An 18670-nucleotide genomic window follows, 5' to 3' on the forward strand; every position below is an offset into this window, starting at 1 on the left:
TTTGTGGGTATGGCCTCTTCAGGAGCACCAAATTATTTGTGCCTTTCTTTTTTGAGATGCTCTATCTTTTGTATCAATACATCTCACATGCCTTTAGACATGTCTTTAGACTGCTGAATTTCTTAATTGTCCTACAGGGACTTCAATCCTCGCTGGGATTTTAGCAGCTAGAATATGAGACATTTTTATCTTATTACATCCAAAATTTAATTATCATCTGAACTTCTGGTTCACATATGATAATCAAGATAACGTCGAATAATTTCATCTTATTTGCTTCAAGCAAATTTTTCTTTCCACTTCTGGTGGTAAGACTTTATAGTAAAAGAATCTTCTAGTTCTTTTATGGACGTCCATATGAAAATCATTCGACTTATCGTAATTAATTTTGGATGATCAAGATAACTATGAAAAGATACAAATATTTTGAATCATATCATCTTTTGATGCATCATAATATTTGATTCAATAATTGTATAATTTAATCTCAAAGAGAAAGCTTATAACTTTTCCAATACGAGTTTCTAGCCCGAAAACATATTCATTATCACGTCCAATCTCTTAGTTTCTTTGAATGAAACGCATCATTCTTTTCATTTTAGGGAATAGAATGATATAAATTCATTATCATTCACTTCAGGGAATGATGTAAATCTAGTAAGACGTGACTAATGATTTTTATCAAAAAACTCATTATTTTGCTCAGTCACTGAAAGATCAGATTTTAATTTAGAATATATTGTGAACGTTTGCATTTCATATTGCAGGAGCATACTCGATATTGCTACTTCAGGAGCATATTCGAGACGTTCATTTAAATATATATTCTTTCCACAATTTCAATTATGCAACTTCAGGTGCATAAATCATAATGAGTTTTTGGTACACGTATCACTCATTTAAACTATGAGGTACTCAATAAAATTATTGATTTAGAGCGATCCTTCAGGGATGCTCCATTTCCATTCTAAGATAAATTATATCATCAATAATTCATAACAAGTACAAAAAGAATAAATAAAACTTGTATATAAATTATGTGAATAAATATAGAATTTATCAAGTAATAATAATGCATATAATTATTAATATTCACCTCAGCAATTGTAAATAATATATTAAAAACTTACTTAAAGTTGAAGATCAATAACTTTATAATCATTAGAACCATACACACGCAGCGTACTGAATGATTCCTCACAGCCCCTCTTCCTTGTTGATCAGTAGTAGCAGGCTGCAGGAGTGTAGACGGGCAGCAACCATCATAGGGCCAAAAAATTCACCCACCAACCTATTATATTTATTTTATTTTATTGTAAAAATAGTTGGTCGGCTCATCTTATCAACCTAATGGACACCTACTAAACATGTGAAGACAAAAATAATAATATGGATCTATGAATTATGAACCTGCTATAGTTTTCTTTCTTTGACTAGTTAGCAGGCTTCATTATTTGTATTGACATTAATAACGTGAAAGATGTCAGGTTGAATTTGTTTGGTTAGAGAGTAGGCGGCTGGCATGGCTAGGCCTAAATAGGAGAGACAAAACCTGCCCCCTCTCTTTTTCTACTCAGATCCCATCTAAAGCTAATTCCAATTTTCGAAAAGCATGATCGGACCTTCACTTGACACCCTCAAGCCTACCACCATCAAATTTCTCTTTATCTAGTTATTGATCCGACGTCACAGGAAGAAAGCGCATCCATCGACGACCGTCAAAGTCCTCGCCATCGTATCGGTTCTGGAGATGAAGACAAGCAGGGGCAGGGGCAAAATTGGAAGAGGAAGAAGAAGGACCAAGGAGTCTGCCGCCGCGACCGCCACCAGGTCTCAAGCTCAGCACCGTCGGATCAGCCTGTTGCATACCTCGGATCTTTCGCTCAGATAAAAGAAGAAAACAATCTCAGCTGCCCGGTTGATGTTCGGCCATGATGTCGCCGATTGGCAGAAACTTCTCGACCTCACCGTCCCCATTCTCTGATTCTTGCAAGAATAGAGTATACATCAAAGCTGTGAGAGTGATACCGTAGAGAGGCTCTGTACAGTGCTTATGATGATGAAACCCACAGCTGGATCAAAGCCACCGGATATTCTTTGGGTCCCGAGAATATGATGAAACCCACCAAAACGGTCCGTTTATACCAAAAACCAACGAATCTTTAGATCATAAAAGAAATAAAATTCGAGAGATCTAAGGATTGTGGCCGAGGATTGTGTGACGTTGATACAGAAGGAAGTGGATCATAGGTTGTTGAGGATTTGCCCAAATCCAAGCCCTCAGTTATGGCTTTTGCAGAGAAAGAAGAAAAAGAAGAGGGATCTGGGTTTCTAGTGATGAGGATGAGAGAAACCCATAGAGAGAAATTGGAGCTGTGTGGAGGAAGAAAATTTTCGATCGTGCTGATAACGTGTTATAAACTCAATGAAAAATGAGAGAGAGAGTTTCAAGAGATTGAGAGAGAACGAGAGAAGATATTCTCTTATTTATCTGTTATCAAACTTATATATTTTTTAAAGAATTTAACTATATATATAGGCGTACAAAGGGGACTATGCTAGCTCACTATGCTAGCACTATGCACTATGCATATGTTAGCCAACTCACTATGCTAGTACTATGCTAGCACTATGTACTATGCATTTGACGACTAGATAAATGTGGTCATATAATTCAAGATAATTTATAACATAAAGAAGATTGTCCTGAAGATTTTTTATTTTTATTTTTTGATTTGACATAAATCCAAGTGGTACAAACTGGTCTCGCTATTATTCCTAAACATATTTTTAAAGGACTTTATTCTTTTATTAAAAATATAGTTCTTAATGGTGTTATTATTTTCATAAAATTAAAAAAAACTTATAAAAATAAAAAATATTTTAATCATAAAGAAATTATATAAAAATAATTTTATAAATTGATATAGCTTAATGTGATTCATCATATTATAAAATTATTTTTATTATAAAATAAATATAATAAATCAAATAAAATCACATTAATTTATAAAATTTTTTTATATAATTTGTCTGTAAACTTAACAGTGTTAAAAAAAACAGAGGCAAAAAACTGCCCAGGCTTTTTCTTTCCTATTTTTCTTTATTGTTGAGAAAAAAAAAAAATAATAAATACATAATACTTTTCACAACATATTCCACAATCATATTTTAAAATGAGGGTATTATATTAAAATATCATATAAATGTAACGGGAAATGATATTCCCCTCATTCTCTCATATTTTTTATCTTTAATTTTTTATTTTTACTTCATGATTAAAAAAATATTTTTTAATGATGTTATAATTTAAAAAAATTAAATATATTAAAAAAATACATATAAAAAAAATAAAACACAACATATAATTAATCGTCGCTAGGAACAGTAGACGTAATACCGTCCAAAAGTCAACACTAATTTATAAAGATATTTTCATTTTATTTTATGTATTGTGAAAAGTAATATAAAAAGTGTGGTTTGCCTATCGTTACTGACAAAAAATGGAAGTGGGCTCGGCGTTGGAGGCAGAGCGGGCACTGGGCAGGCTGGCAGAGTTTCGTTCTAGAAAGAGAGGGGCGTCGGTCGCACGTACGCAAGGTCTGGATTCGTACGTGCGAACCCGTGGATCTAATTGGTGGTGCTGATTGCCCCCCAAGTCTTTTATGTAACCAAGCATCTATTCCCCACACCCACACACAGGCGCTCACTGTTTCTCTCTTCGCAATCACTCAAACCTCGGATACTTCTTCACACTGAGGAGTGAGGGGGAGCGGTTTTGTTCTTATCTCCTTTTTACAGTTCAACCTCCATCTACCTCTCCCTCCCTCCCCCCCTCTCTCTCTCTCTCTCTCTCTGCATCTCAGATCGAATCCACCGGTGCGTCCTGATCCTTCAATTTTATGTAACATTTTAGCTCAATTCCAGCTCAAGATTTCACCTCATTTACACTAGTCGCCAATTCTTTATTTTGATTTTGATTTTTGAAGTTGTAAAGCTGGGTTTGACGTCAATGTTTTGACTGAGGAAATGCATTGCTCTTTTTTTTGGCTTTTGAATTGCTAGATTTTCCTCTTCTCCTTTTTTCGCTGGAGTATCTCGAGCCCCGATGGAAGTTGGAGTTGTGCGCATTAGAGCTTAATTCCTCTTAGGCTAAATTGATCGGTTACTACGTGATTTTTAATATTTAATTTCTATTGTGGCTGTTATTTGGAAAGTTGGGTAGCTTGATTTTAGGCTTTTCCCCTAAAATTGTGAAATTCGCAAGTCTTACTTGTGTTTAGAAGGCTGTAATCTGACCGTTGGTGGTTTTCTTTCTTCTTGTTCATTGCATTTACTGTGTGCTTTTGTGTACAAGTAGTTTAACTGTGAGATTTTTTATTTATTTATTATTATTTATACTTTAGTTTTAGCAGTTAGTGGTGTGTCCAGCTGCATCAAAAAAGGTCGATGGGTTGGTTAGTTATTCTCTTTTTTCTGTAAGAAGTGGAGACTTTGGCTAATTGTATTGGTGGCTATTGTTCCCTATCATTCGGAAGAAGTATCTGTTGCATTGGTATTTTTTATGTGAATATGCTGTGTTAAAAATCTACTTCTCTTTAGTTTTCAATTTTACCTATAAAAAAAATCTAGAATGGCATTCACTATAGATCTCTTTGTACTATCATATGAATTGGCCTGGCATGGTAGGGGGTCGGATGATTTATATGAATCGGCAATATTGTTTTCAGTATTATTCTGCTTATCTTCCGGAATAGGTTTCATTGTTGCTATTGTAGCTAACGGTCCCTTTTATTTTCTTCCCGGTGCAGCTTTCTTTCTTTTGACTTCTAGATATATCGTCACCAAGAGAACTATATGTTCACGGGAGGCATTCTAGAGTTTGGCGCGTTAGATGATTTGTAATAGCTATATTATGCTTGATCAGGTGCCACTATGGGCTTCTGTCTGATGGAATGGCGAGGGCTGTGGCTGCTTTGTGTTCTACTGACTATTACCGTAACGAACAAAATTAGAGCCATCAGTCCTGATGGTATGGGGTTTGTGTATTTGTAATCTTTTTTCTTTCTTTTTCCATTTTATAACTTCCGAGTTAATTCTTGACATCTCAAAGTCACAAAGTAATGATGATTTAATTATTACAATTTTCATCTTTATTTAGTCAGAATCTTGGTGCTTGTACTGGAAATGGTTTATTCTAGATTACTTTTTGTTTTTTATTGTGCCACTTGTCGAGTTTGGTGGAAGCAACTATTTGACTAGCCTCGCTTATAAAAAAAAAAAAAAACGATTTGGCTAGCCTCATGTATAAGTTATTTTGAATTAGAGCTCAGTCGTAGCATTTGCTCTCACAATGCAAGTGTCATGCACACACATGATAATGCAGTTATAGACTTCACGAGTTCAAGCATTAGTTGATTTCTAGGTGGATTTATTCACCTTGTTTGTGTTGTCTACGTCTGCTTTGTGATTTGTAGGTCAGGCACTTCTAAGTTTCAGGACAGCAGTGGTTAGTTCAGATGGAGTCCTTCTTCATTGGAGACCTGAAGATCCAGACCCATGCAATTGGAAGGGTGTGAAATGTGATCCAAAAACAAAGAGAGTAATAAACTTGTGAGTTTTCATAATAATCTCCAAATCTGTATTCTATCTTTTGTTTTTTTTTCCTCCTCCTTTTTAACACACAACCAATGATTGTTTTTTTGTTTCTTGTATGTCCAAAGTATGTGCCCTTAAAGCATTGCTTAACCTATCTCTTTTGTCTTTTTTATCAAAGCAATTAATTTGAAGTGCATGTCTACTAAATACAAACATTCTTGCTTATAAAAAAAATGTCTACCATATGCAAACAAAACTTCGTTACATTTTTCTCTTGATAATCATGAGAAGCCGCTAATGAGCATTGGAGGAGGTGCTTGCAGTTTTAATGTGCTTTCTAGTAAAATCTTCATTGACCATGTTTTGTATTTTCTTTGTTATCAGGGCCAAAAAAGGAACAATTTTTTTCCCATATCTTTGTTATGTATCATAAATCCTTAAATCTTGTCCCCTTTTCCATGTCAAACTTTGGATGTCATTCAAATGTATTTCCTTCATGCCAAGTCATCCAAGGATGGCGTGGTTAATTCATTTAAACATCGGATGCCATTAACGTCATTTAAGATTGACTTTCCAATTGGTCATTATCTTGAAGGTTTTTAAGGCAGTTTCATGGAGGATCAGGCATAGGGTACTACATGATTCCTCTAAATGAAGAAACTTTTTTTAGGGAGCTGATATTCTTAAACCTCTTTTGGATACCTTTCCTTTCTGCATTTACTTCTGTAAGAATTTTAGTGGATCATGTAATGCATGATAAATTATGATGCATGAGATGGAAGATGTGGACATGGATACTTTGTTTTTTCCACATATACCTTTTTTCTTTTTGATCAGTAAGATGTGGACATGATACCTTCTAGGAGATAGTTTAGAAACTGCATATGAGATATATTGTCTTTGAAATTATGACACTAATTTTTTAATTCTTAATTATCTTCCAGGAGTATTCCTTATCACAAATTGAGTGGATCTCTATCTCCTGATCTTGGGAAGCTAGATCAATTGAAGATTTTGTATGTTTTTTGTCAGACCTCACCTTTTCTGCTTTTTAATGATGTTTTTAGTACTTGTCAAAAAGAGTTGTCAGACCTTGTTTTTGTTTTAGGCTATTATGTATGCTTGCTGCATGAAAATGTGTGAATACAGCTGCTGATACTATTATGATATCATGTTGTAGAGCTTTACATAACAACAACTTCTATGGGGCAATTCCTTCAGAGTTGGGAAATTGCTCACAATTACAGCGAATGTAAGTACCATCAATATTTCTCTCTACTAATATCTGCTGATTTTTATCAACTAATATCTTCCCTTTTCCTCCCCCACCTGTTAGAGAATTGATGTTGTTTGGTTGTTTAATTCATGAACTGAAGATATGTTATCTCAATGTATGTATATACCATGCTTCCAGTTTTAGAATTGCTTGTCTATGTGCTGTTAATGCATCATTGATGTGCTACATCTATAGCATGAATGTAGAAAAGCAGTATTCTGGATGCCTAGGACTCAGTCTATGAGTGCCATGCCAATCAAGAAGAGGGAATAGTAGTAGACCTAGTGGTTCCCTCCTTGAAAGTGAAAGGGCAATATGTATTAATTAAGAGAAATGATATATACAAGCCCAAATGCATAAACCTCGTGCAAGCTCTTTATAAAAAAGTGGATACCACTATGGAAAAGTGTGAAAAATATACTTTTTCTTGATGGGGCCCACATTTTTACAAAAGGCTTGTACATTTGGGGCTTGTACCTAGCATTACTCATTAATTAACTTATATGAATCACTAAGCTAGCTCTTGTATATGTCTTGCATACTTGGGCTTTTGCCTATTCTTATGATCAATAAAATCTTGTTTACCGAAAAAAAAAAAAAAAAACATATAGGTAGTTTCAATAAAATCTGATGCATGTCAGGAAAATTTCCTTGCCAATGGAGGAGCTAGAATTTCTATCGGACATTTTTGCCGATACGTGTATTTGAAATATTTATCAGCTATTTCTTTTGAAGGGGGATTATTGTCCATCCCTTCTGGATTCTTTATTCTATCAGTATAAACTTTGTTTTTGAATAAAGAAAACATGTTTTTTTTTTTTTTTTTTTTTTTTTTTCCCACTTTGAAAATGTAATGTTAAGGTCTAAATTAATTAGCTAAGGGAATGATTAAAAAGTATAATGAGTTTCGAGGGGTTTTGGTCCGTCCTTGAATTACCTTTAACATCTTTAGCACATACAAAGATGTTCTGAGTATTATAATTTGTAGTTTGATGTGGTGCTTATGGTTGGAGAGGAATGGGAGGTGTTTTTAAGACAAAGAATGCTTGATGAGAGAACTCAGGGAGTTTTTCTTTAGTACTTTGAGTTTGTGGGCTAAGGCTTTTGTTTTGAATGGAGATGATTTTCTTGATTTGCTTTAGTTTTTTTTCAGTTTCTTGAGTGTTTGTAGGTATTTCCTCTTTTATACTTCCTGTGTACTTGGATGCCTATTCTTGGTAATAAAATCTCTTATTAATTATAAAAATAATAATTGTAGCTTGTTAATCTTGGTTAGTAAAGTGACTCGATGATTAATTGGTCTACCTAGTCTTGTATATTTACTAATGATAATGAAGTATTCTGCCCGGGACCTTCATGTCCTCAAGCCTTAAGGACACCATTGAGAGAACCTTGTCTGATCAATCCTCCTCAGAATGAGAGGACCAATGCTACTATTTTATAGATCTGCCGAACCTGAAGGTTGTTTGCTTTCAGCTATTTATATAGAGCCAACCCAACTTCTGATCCAGTGGTTGGAAGTTTTGCAAGGACGGGCTAGGTCAGCCCAAACAAGGGTTTCATTTCTTCTGTTAATATTTTTAATTCCAATTTGACTTGGTCTATGTTTGGACACTTAGATGAGATGAGATGATTTCATCCCATTTCAAAACTTTTCATAATTTCCTTCCCAAACATCACTCAAACACAAATCACATTTCAATTTCAAATATTCAACTTTTTCATCTAATCATTACAACTTTCCCAAACTTCCAAACAAAATACAAAAAACAATACAATTTTTTCAATTTCAAAAACAAAAATAATATTAAAAAATTATAAATTTATATTCAAATCGTATTTTAATTTTATAATATTTTTATTCAACTTTTTCTCTCTCATTTCCTAAAACCCAATAAAACATCGTAACTCAACCCATTTCACTACCATTCACAGTATTCTCATCTTATTTCATTACCCATGCATGCCCTTAATATCAATTTTGGCCTTAAAGATTTTTTGGGCCCTTTTTATATTATCATCAAATGGAATCAATTCAATAATCGTATGTATTTTTAAAAACCCATCAAGTGGCATTGGTTTGCATAGTATATTTTAAAACCTCATAATATAGTCACGTCAAAGGTCAGAATTCTGAGAATGCTGTTCCACCCTCTGACCTGATGAGAGTCAGAATTCAGTTGCAGCTTCTGCCAGCTGAGCCAATGTTTCAGAATTCTGATGCTTGTGGGCTCCAGTTGGGGCAGATGCTGCGTCTCGGGTGCTGTGTAAATTTGAGCCCCCTAGTTATATCAAGCTGGTGACCTGATTACATCTCAAGTGGTTACATGAACATCTTTTATTTGATAACTAGGTAGTCCTATTTGTTTCTTATTGAGAGAAAATGCTGATATGTCCTCTACAGATACTTGCAGGGTAATTACTTGAGTGAATCTATTCCCAGTGAATTGGGAGAACTTCTGGAGCTTGAAACTTTGTGAGTTATTTTTCTCATGTTGACTATTGCTTTTATTTTAACATTTTCCAAGTATAGAATATTTTTTTAACAAATAAGTCAAATTTCATTGAGAGCGGAAAGGGTTGAAGACCAAGGACATAGTGTGTATTTGATGGAAAGTATAGAATATTATTAATTTTGTACTTTTGTTTAATTGCTTGTCTAAATTATTCTTAGATTACAATTCTAAATATGGTTTCCACCTATTAAGAAAACAATATGAAACTTGTAGCAGAACTTAGCTGCAGTAAGCGTTAATCCCAAGATTAAATTTGTGTTTTACATGTGAATTTCAGTTAAAGTTGTGTCTTCCAATGTTACAGGGATATTTCAAGCAACTCTCTGAGTGGGTATATCCCTCGCTTACTTGGGAAGTTGGATAAACTTATTTATTTGTGAGTGGCTTTTTTGTTCATACGTGTGGTTCATAATGGGTTTTCCTCCTGAAAGGGCACTTGAAATATGTTATATTGGAACTAATAATTATTTCTGTGATGTGTTTGGAAATTCTGAAGCAATGTGTCAACTAATTTTCTAATTGGATCGATACCCTTGGATGGTGTGCTAATCAACTTTACAGAGAGCTCGTGAGTATTACTTCCTGATCTCATATATTTACAGTGTTGATTTATTTTTATTATATCATCAAGCAGCTCTCTGGCTTATAATTCAGGAGAAATTGCATGGAGTCCTTCTATATTCTATTGTTTATTTTCCTCTAATTGTTCTTTGCTGGAAGAGACAAGTGTTATGAATGAACATTACAGACTAAAAAAAGGAGGGCAACAGATTTCGTTGCTACTCTAGTTGTGAAATTAACTTTCTGTTTGATCTGTAATGTGCCAGTCACTGACCAGATGTATTAAGATTGTTAGGGTGCTTATATGATTCATTTTTAAAATTACCTTGCAGCTTTGTTGGAAATCGTGGTTTGTGTGGTAAGCAAGTCAATGTGACTTGCAAAGATGATGGAGGGCCTGGAACAAATTCTCATTCTTCAACTTCAGGTACATTATTATGCATAGGAACGTGATTTATTGTATTTTGTGTTTCCCTGGAAGCTGGATACAATGGGTTTCTTGATCATGGAGCATTTGACTTCCACTTATTAGACATTGAAACCTCTTGTGGAAAACTCCTTGCCAAGGGCCTGTGCACCCCGGGATTAGTCAGGACATTGTTCCTGAACACTTGGTGTGGTTGAAACTACTGTTTGTGTGGTTGTCTTACTGATGTACATAATTGGTGAAGTCCTGATGGAAAAGTAGTTTTATGTCAAAACGATTTACATTTTTGACATCATTATATTCAAAACTGTATGATTTTGATGGCTTAAACTATCTAGAATTTCTTTTTTGTAGCACAAAGTCAGGGTGCAAGAAAGAAGTATTCTGGGCGGCTGCTTATTAGTGCATCTGCAACAGTAGGTGCACTACTCCTGGTCGCACTTATGTGTTTCTGGGGTTGCTTTCTGTACAAGAAGTTTGGTAAAAATGACGGAAAATGTCTTGCAATGGATGTCAGTGGCGGTATTTTTTCTTGGCTAATGTGCCATTAAATATCTTTTGAGCTGTTTGTTTCATTTGCACTCATGCCTACAAGAGTTTGTAGAATTCAACACTATTTACCAAGTTCTCTTTTTTCAGGTGCATCAATAGTAATGTTTCATGGAGACTTGCCATACTCTTCAAAAGACATCATAAAGAAATTGGAGACTTTGAATGAGGAGCACATCATAGGTTGTGGGGGCTTTGGAAAAGTTTACAAGCTTGCAATGGATGATGGCAATATATTTGCTTTGAAAAGAATTGTAAAAATGAATGATGGCTTTGATCGTTTTTTCGAGAGAGAGCTAGAAATTCTTGGAAGTATAAAACACCGGTACCTAGTGAATTTGCGAGGTTATTGCAATTCTCCTACATCAAAATTGTTGATTTATGATTTCCTTCCTGGTGGTAGCCTTGATGAAGCTCTTCATGGTACACATTTTTTTTTCCCTATTATGTATCTTCTTTATTTCTGCAACTTCAAAATTGAATTGATAAACATGCATCATAAAATTGTTGAATTGTCCTAACAGTGGTGATATGATCACGCCCAATTTACATTTCCTCTTGAACAACTAGTAAACTACATCGATGTTTATTCAACTTTAAATATTAAGTGATTTGACTTCTTATCAAAAAAATATTAAGTGATTTGACTTATGGTGGAATGTAACATGCCTGTAATTTATACGCCTTGGCATTGTTCTTGTATGTCCTGTATACTTGGGCATTTTGTCTCTCTTTTGATCAATAAAAATTTGTTTACCGACCAAAAAAAAAAAAAAAAAATATGCCTGTAATTTATGAGATCTGAAGGAAATGAGATGAAGTCCATTCGGGACATGATCTTGGTATTACATTGTTGCTTGATTTACTTATGTTGCCAAATGTTCTTCACGTTGCTTCTTGTAATGGACCAATAAAAAAAAATGCTGCTTCTTGTAATGGACGAAATCATAATCATATGTTGTCTGTGATTAATGTTCAACCCAATTTAAAAGTGAAAAGGTAATCTTGAAATTATGGTATCGATGCACATACATTTGCTGATTATATCCACACAAGTTGCTTTTTGTAGATATGACTTCAATTGATGTGCATATTTGTGAAGGAAGTTGTACGGGTTTATGTGTGCAACTTATCAATAGACATCATGCATACCTATTATTTCAGAATAGCCAAAAAAGATATTGTTTTTTGTCAAATCTAGTTCAAGCCACACATTATTCTCATTCATCAGTTTTTTTTTTTTTTAAATAAATTTAGTTTCTTTATATTATTGATACATTATTTTTATTTTTTTATTACATAAAAGTAAACCCCTTAGCCTGCAAAATAATAATGTATCAGAATGCATTGTACAGAAAGATCTGAGCAGCTTGACTGGGATGCACGATTGAATATCATTTTGGGAGCTGCAAAAGGCCTAGCTTACTTGCACCATGATTGTTCACCGAGGATTATACATCGAGACATAAAGTCGAGCAATATTTTGCTTGATGGCAATCTCGAGGCTCGAGTATCTGACTTTGGACTTGCTAAACTATTGGAGGATGAAGAGTCCCACATAACAACTATAGTTGCTGGAACATTTGGTTATCTGGCTCCAGGTATGCAATGTCAAGTGCAATCATCACGTGAGATTTTAATTTTAAGATTGCTAGAAAATGGCTCTTTGTAGGATTGTACCCATGGAAGAGATTCCACTAACCCAAACCAGTTTGGAAGATCAGGTATAATGTTAACCTATGTCACGTGGTCACATGCTACCAAAAAATTCAGATGATAGTAAAATATTTGGTGAGATTTGGTTGCTACTTGCTTAAGTGGTTTCCTATAAACAAGGGGAGTGCTTAAATCAGTTACATAGAATAAGTCCCCGTGCTTAAATCAGTTATACAGAATAAGTTCTCTCTCTTGATATTTACCACATGATCTAAGGGGGAAAAAGAGGTTCCCGGCATGCAAATGCTGGCCTGTTTTCCTTTCTAAAGACGTAATATGAATCGTATGTTGTTTTCACTTACAAATTGCACAGTGATCTGTCTTTAATTCCGTATATCTTTACTGGCAGAATATATGCAAAGTGGTAGAGCAAAAGAAAAGACTGATGTCTATAGTTTTGGGGTCCTGGTGCTTGAAGTGTTGAGTGGAAAGCGACCAACGGATGCATCATTTATTGAAAAGGGTCTGAACATTGTTGGCTGGGTACGTCTCTCCAACACTAATTCTGCAAAAATCATCTTGGAACTAATGGAGTGACTTCTATCTTTCGATTTGTGGATTTATAAAAAATGGATTTATTTTTTATTGGCTGAGTCTGTATCAGTGAATACCCTTTCTATATTTGCCACAATCTTGGGCAATTGCGCTATTCTTCTTGTCAAGCAGCTCTGCTAACCCGCTATTTTCCTTTATGCAGTTGAATTTTCTGGTTACAGAGAATAGGCAAAGAGAGATTGTTGACCCACGTTGTGAGGGGATTCAGACAGAAAGCCTTGATGCATTGCTTTCAATCGCCATCCAGTGTGTTTCTTCTAGTCCAGAGGATAGACCCACAATGCACAGGGTGGTCCAGTTGCTTGAATCAGAGGTCGTGACCCCATGCCCAAGTGACTTCTACGATTCTAACCCTGAATGAAAGCCTTGTGCAAATATAGAGAAGTAAGCCAGCAGTTGAAAGGACTTAAAATCTGCAAAGCTTCATTTGGCCATTATATTAGTCCATTCTTTGTGCAGATTTTGATGATTAGAAGGTATGCTGCAGCGTTTGTGTTCTGTTTGACCTCTGTCTGAGCATTTTATTAGTCATCAATGGAAATCAGGGTGCATTGGGCTTCTTACACACTCCTGGTTTTGCATAATTGCGTTCTTGACTTTTCTTCATTTGAATGGATTGCATCATGATTTATCTATTCCCACCCGCCCAACCCCCAGCCCTCTTTCCCCCTTTTCCTCTTTTGTAACCTTACCATTTGTTATTCTAAATTAAGTGTAAATGACATTTGTATAAATTAAAATTGTTTTTACTTTGCAAATGATTCTTATTTACGCAATTTTTGTTAAACATGTTTCCTATAAATACTCAGTTATCTGATCTATGCACCTTGTCTTTATGCAGTTGCTACGTAACCTGCTTTTTTATCCCTTTCTTGCATTCTTCTACTTGATTTTCTTCCCCATTGCATTCGGAGAGTACGTCTTTGCACTCTCTTCTTATCGTATGTTTCTTCCCGGTAAAATTAATTTTTCTTCCGTTTTGGAAAATTTCCTGTTCTTAAAAAATTTGAGCACCTAGTTAAACTTCTGTTAACACAGATTTTCTGCCCTTGGGTGTCTTGTTAGGCGAGGCGTTAGTTAAGGCTATGTTTAGATGTTTAGTTAAGTTGAGATGAGTTGAGTTCTTTATGGATAGTAGTGAGTTGAGATAATGGAATGAGTATTGTGAGGCCTACCTAAAGATGAGTTTAGATGTATTTGGATGTTAAGATGAGTTTAGAAATATTTATGAAAAGTTAAAAAATGTAAATTCCACGTATAAAGAGGTGTTGAGTTGAAAAAGATTGTGAATATCACATATAAAGAGGCTTTTAGTTTAGATGAATTTAATAATTTAAGAGTTGGGTATTTAGATGTTATTCAATTTAAAATTAGACTAAATCGAGTTGATTTCAATTGAGTCTTACAGCCAAATGAGCCCAAATCTATAGTCCGACCACATACATCCTTCTTGTTTTGCATCCGAATGCTTCCACATTGTTCTAACATGCATGTATGCTTCGGTGTCCATTGCTGACAGAGAGGGAAGCCGAGTCTGCTGGTCCTATCAAAATAGCTCTTTTTGATGTCCCATCTCCTCGGCTCATCCCACCTATCCAAAGTCAATTCAGAAGACTCTGCTTCAAGTTCCGTCCCTCCTGATCTTGAAATTTTCTTTCCCCGGATTGCAGAAGGGCAAAATACCTCCATCTTTCATCTGTCTGTTGACAATAAGTTATCTAACCGGCAACTTGTAAGATTTGGCGGTGGATTACTCTGAAGGGCAACAACTGTTTTTCTTGGGTAGTGGGTTCCACCGTTTGCTGCCTTCTGCATCATTGAGTTGCCGGTTATATATGTTTCAAAAAACGTTTAAATGGACAAGAACATGTTATATATATAAGAGAAATTATATTTACAATTTTATAGCGGTAAGAATTTTTGTTACATCTCTCACAGTCTCAAGTCGTTACAATAAAATTGAGATGTAACAAACCGAGTATTTACAATAAAATACAGTCAGGAGGTGGAACTGTGAGAGTTGGCAGAAGGTGTGTCTTGAAGTTGTCTCATCCTTCTACGGCGAGGGCACTAATGCCACGACCGTGGCTAGAACTTCTTTGTAGGATTCTAGTTGCTTCTCGCCATCTAGACTTCATATCCGATTTCTAACGAGAAAAGATACCATCATGATCACACCCAGAGAGGAAAGGCACCTTTGAACTTGGCCCCTCCTACCATTTTTTGCTAGTAAAATAAATAAATATATAAATACTTGGGAGAGGTTCCCTGTGCTGTAAAAGAGAGTATCGGGACATAATCAGTCATCTGGAGTAGCTTTTTTCCTCAACAGTTACAGCATGCTCAGAGGAAAATAAGCTAACCAGCCGAGTCGTTGGCAAGACAAGGAGCTCGAATAAACAACATGTTCATGGAGGGTAAAACATTCCAACAGAGGTTAAAAGTATAAGGCTACTGGACAAAATAAGGTTTACCAGTAATACAAATTTACAATGTAATTGATTTTGCTATAGTTCAGTTCAGCCATAAGTAAGGACTCGTTAATAAAATTGCGGGTAGAAGTATTTTAGTAAGATCACATAGATACAAAGACCATAAGCAAGCAGGTAATGTCATCACCTTCAAAACAAACTTATTCAATCAAGAGATTAAAACTTGTGACTTTCTCACACCAAGCAACCAAAATTATAGGACTTAGTGATATCCAACTGGAGCAGAAACATCCTTCAACTCGCGTCCATGAAAATGCACGTCCTGCAGTTCAATATTGCAGCAAAGAAAAGATCATAAGCCATGTAGAAATTAGAATAGGCAAAGTGGGAAAAATCAACCTAAATTAACTGGCTAACAATTCTTAAAATACATAAAACAGGGAATAAGATCATCACTCAAATGGTACTTACGGATGCGAAGTGATTGACATCGCGGTGGTGTGCCTCATCTGCTCTTACCACCATGACAACATCACGTAAGGTGGAGTTGGGAGGAAGCTGCCAGTAATCAATAGCAATGGCCGGAGCCGGCACGTTCTTGATGTTACCTTTGTCCAGTTCGTTGAGGAACTCGGTGTACGAGTGTATTGCCTCCTCTTCCAGGTAACCCACCACCCGGTGAGCAAATTTGGGAGATATCATATAGCCTAAGAAGTAAGCATTGAAGAAGACAGCTTGGACAGAAATCACCAGTGCACGATCGTACCACCTAGGCTTGGTTACCTCCATGAATGTCATGAGGTGCATGCGCTCATTCTCAGCTTCTTCCAGCAGTGATTTGATCCAGCCACCACTCTGCTCAAATCGCCTCAGTGACTTGCAATGCAGCAGCATGCCTCCAACCATGCCGGGAACAGCTGCCACAGTTTCTAGCATCATTGCCCGGCATCCATATCGCTTCTGTAAGATGTAAAAACATGAGTAATGATACATACTTTATGAATAATTTCAAATGTCTTTACACTAAACACTATTCACGTGACATAATTTAATTTTGAGAATAAAATTTAAATCTTACAGATCAAATTATTCAACAAGAAAACAAGGATCAGACTTTGAAGTATCATTCTTAAAACGATGACAATTATATTAGCAGAATGAAGAATACCCATAAACAAAAAGAAAGGAGAAAAGATGGGAAATTGTGTGCATACCTGAAAGAACAGGTCAGTGGGCACCCTGAGGGCTTTGACCATCCAATAAGCCAATTTGTCCAATAAGTTCAAAGGCACGTGGTGCTTCTTCAGATCAATCGACAGGTCCGCTTGGTACGTCTCCCAGGGCTTCCATCATCGATACACAAACCCGCAAATGAATCAATACCAAAGTTCTTCTCAATTGAAATGTAATAATGTTTTCTAAGCAGTTTTGGGCTTGTTTGGTTCACAAATTTTTTCACAATAACATTTAAATTCCAATCTAAATATCTTTTATTAGATCATTTTCACAAACCTTAATACAAAATATATTTAAAATATAAATATAAACATGGCATCTAAAAAAACTAATTTTTTAAAAAATATTTCTCGAAATCTATATTAACCAAACATGGACCTTTCCACCCTGCAGTTCTGAATCCTCGTTCCTCGTTCATAAAGCCACCCTTATGTGAAGGGAAAAAAACAACTATTTTTTACACAAACTTCACTCGGTAAAGAAGAAAAGATCAAAAAGCAAGAATTTTTGGACTCTGAGCATTTCTATTGATGTAATTCTGAAATATTCCAGCTCAAAGGACCCGTTAAAACCTCTAGATTCGACGCAACGTTAATTTCAACGGCAAGTCTTTAACACAAGAATATAAATTCGTGACTCGGGGAAATTTTGACGCAAAACTCTTTCCAGAAGAAAACTCGAAATAAATAAGAACAGAACAGAGACGAATGTATAGATACCCTAAAGCAGTCCCACTTCCATACGGTGCCGTCCTTGTTCACAACCTTCACCGGCGGCACGCCCCAGTAACTCACAATCTCCTTCGCTTCCTTAGTACTGTCAGCTGCCGGAGCGGCATTCGAAGCATGATTCTTACCATTCTGCACCTGCTGCTGCGCTACCGTGCTGCAGCTCCGCACCCCCACAATCCAATTCACGCCAGCATCATTGGCCGGAACACTCCCGCGCAAGAAACCGACCAGCAACGAGTTTCCACACGAGGCCAATCCGCGGCCAGCGGCACTAGTAGTACCGGCAGCGGAATGAGAGAAGAGGCGTGGTCCCAACGTGGCCATCATGGGACCGGAAAGCCGGCCCAGACGCATCATCATCGCCACCATCTGCGCCGATCGAACCCCAAGCTTTTTGGAAAGTTTTTACAGGAAAAAGTAGAAGAAATCTTGGCTTTGACTTAAGGCTTTCTGTCTTCAGCTGTTTGTCCACGATGAACGTGTGCAAGGGTTTAAGGGGAGGAAATTTATGGCGGGCATGCAGTGCTATTGAAAGGTACGTAACCTAACCATGGTTAGGATGTCAGGTTAGTCTCTCATTTTCCATTAATTACTACGTTAATTAATCTCGTTAGCAAGGCGGTGGGAGCTCCTCGATGACCTGTACGCTTCATAATATCGACACGTGTTCGCTTCTGCTCCGGAGCCCTCCTTTTTTGACCCACGGAAGTTTCGTGATACTTCCTGTTGCTTTGCTAATGGTCCGAGATTTCATCGGATTGACTCAATTGTCCTGGCGTTTACTGCATGTTGCGTCATGCGTGGTGGTAAAGAGCAAGGGTGGTGAGGGTTGATTGGTAATTAGGGAGAGCGTAGGCGTCACAAGGGTTGATTTGTAATTAAATGGGAACTTGCAATTTCTTGGGGACAAAGTAAGTTACACAGATTGCGTGCTGCTCAAACTCAATGCTCGACGGAAGGTTTTCAGCCTAGTTGGCACTTTCCTTAATTTTAAATAGGTCAATCTGTAAATTAAAGTCGCCAACTTTGTTTCCTTCTCTCTCTCTCTCTAAATTAAAGTCGCCAACTTTGTT

General features: G+C 36.2%; 2 protein-coding genes across 9 annotated transcripts; one reads left to right on the forward strand and one right to left on the reverse strand.

The window, feature by feature from the left end:
• Positions 1–3685: 3685 nt before the first annotated feature.
• Positions 3686–13956, forward strand: LOC122289421 (LRR receptor-like serine/threonine-protein kinase FEI 1). Of its 2 annotated transcripts, none has more exons than XM_043096389.1 (14): positions 3686–3879; positions 4812–5032; positions 5478–5613; positions 6543–6614; positions 6779–6850; positions 9279–9350; positions 9695–9766; positions 9887–9958; positions 10284–10378; positions 10733–10900; positions 11018–11350; positions 12283–12528; positions 12993–13126; positions 13341–13956. In XM_043096389.1, exons 2-14 carry the CDS (start codon positions 4936–4938, stop codon positions 13557–13559), a joined length of 1788 nt encoding a protein of 595 aa, XP_042952323.1. In that variant the 5' UTR covers positions 3686–3879; positions 4812–4935; the 3' UTR covers positions 13560–13956. The 2 variants fall into 2 exon arrangements, with proteins under 2 accessions (XP_042952323.1, XP_042952324.1); XM_043096390.1 differs by lacking the exon at positions 3686–3879 and adding an exon at positions 4066–4164.
• A 535-nt stretch (positions 13957–14491) lies between these two features.
• LOC122289422 (ubiquinol oxidase 2, mitochondrial-like) lies at positions 14492–18096 on the reverse strand. Of its 7 annotated transcripts, none has more exons than XR_006236154.1 (6): positions 17586–18096; positions 16845–16973; positions 16102–16590; positions 15818–15952; positions 15185–15471; positions 14492–15007 (listed from the first exon to the last, which is right to left on the reverse strand). XR_006236154.1 is itself a non-coding variant. In XM_043096391.1 (4 exons), the coding sequence occupies exons 1-4, from the start codon at positions 17964–17966 to the stop codon at positions 15893–15895; spliced, it is 1059 nt and encodes a 352-aa protein (XP_042952325.1). In that variant the 5' UTR covers positions 17967–18096; the 3' UTR covers positions 15668–15892. The 7 variants fall into 7 exon arrangements, 1 of the variants encoding a protein (XP_042952325.1); XR_006236153.1 differs by having other exon boundaries at positions 15097–15471; XR_006236156.1 differs by lacking the exon at positions 15185–15471 and having other exon boundaries at positions 14492–15004.
• Positions 18097–18670: the final 574 nt, after the last annotated feature.

Source organism: Carya illinoinensis, chromosome 12 (assembly GCF_018687715.1).
Source record: "Carya illinoinensis cultivar Pawnee chromosome 12, C.illinoinensisPawnee_v1, whole genome shotgun sequence".
NCBI classification, from domain to species: domain Eukaryota; kingdom Viridiplantae; phylum Streptophyta; class Magnoliopsida; order Fagales; family Juglandaceae; genus Carya; species Carya illinoinensis.

Excerpts from the sequence above, each read along its gene's own strand:
- LOC122289421 (XM_043096389.1), top strand. The coding sequence starts at position 4,936 with ATGGGCTTCTGTCTGATGGAATGGCGAGGGCTGTGGCTGCTTTGTGTT. Across the intron at positions 6,851-9,278 it reads TGCTCACAATTACAGCGAAT|ATACTTGCAGGGTAATTACT; the intron begins GTAAGTACCATC and ends TGTCCTCTACAG. Across the intron at positions 10,379-10,732 it reads TTCTCATTCTTCAACTTCAG|CACAAAGTCAGGGTGCAAGA; the intron begins GTACATTATTAT and ends TCTTTTTTGTAG.
- LOC122289422 (XM_043096391.1), bottom strand. The coding sequence starts at position 17,966 with ATGGTGGCGATGATGATGCGTCTGGGCCGGCTTTCCGGTCCCATGATG. Across the intron at positions 16,974-17,585 it reads GGAAGTGGGACTGCTTTAGG|CCCTGGGAGACGTACCAAGC; the intron begins GTATCTATACAT and ends CGATGATGGAAG. Across the intron at positions 16,591-16,844 it reads CCACTGACCTGTTCTTTCAG|AAGCGATATGGATGCCGGGC; the intron begins GTATGCACACAA and ends TACATCTTACAG.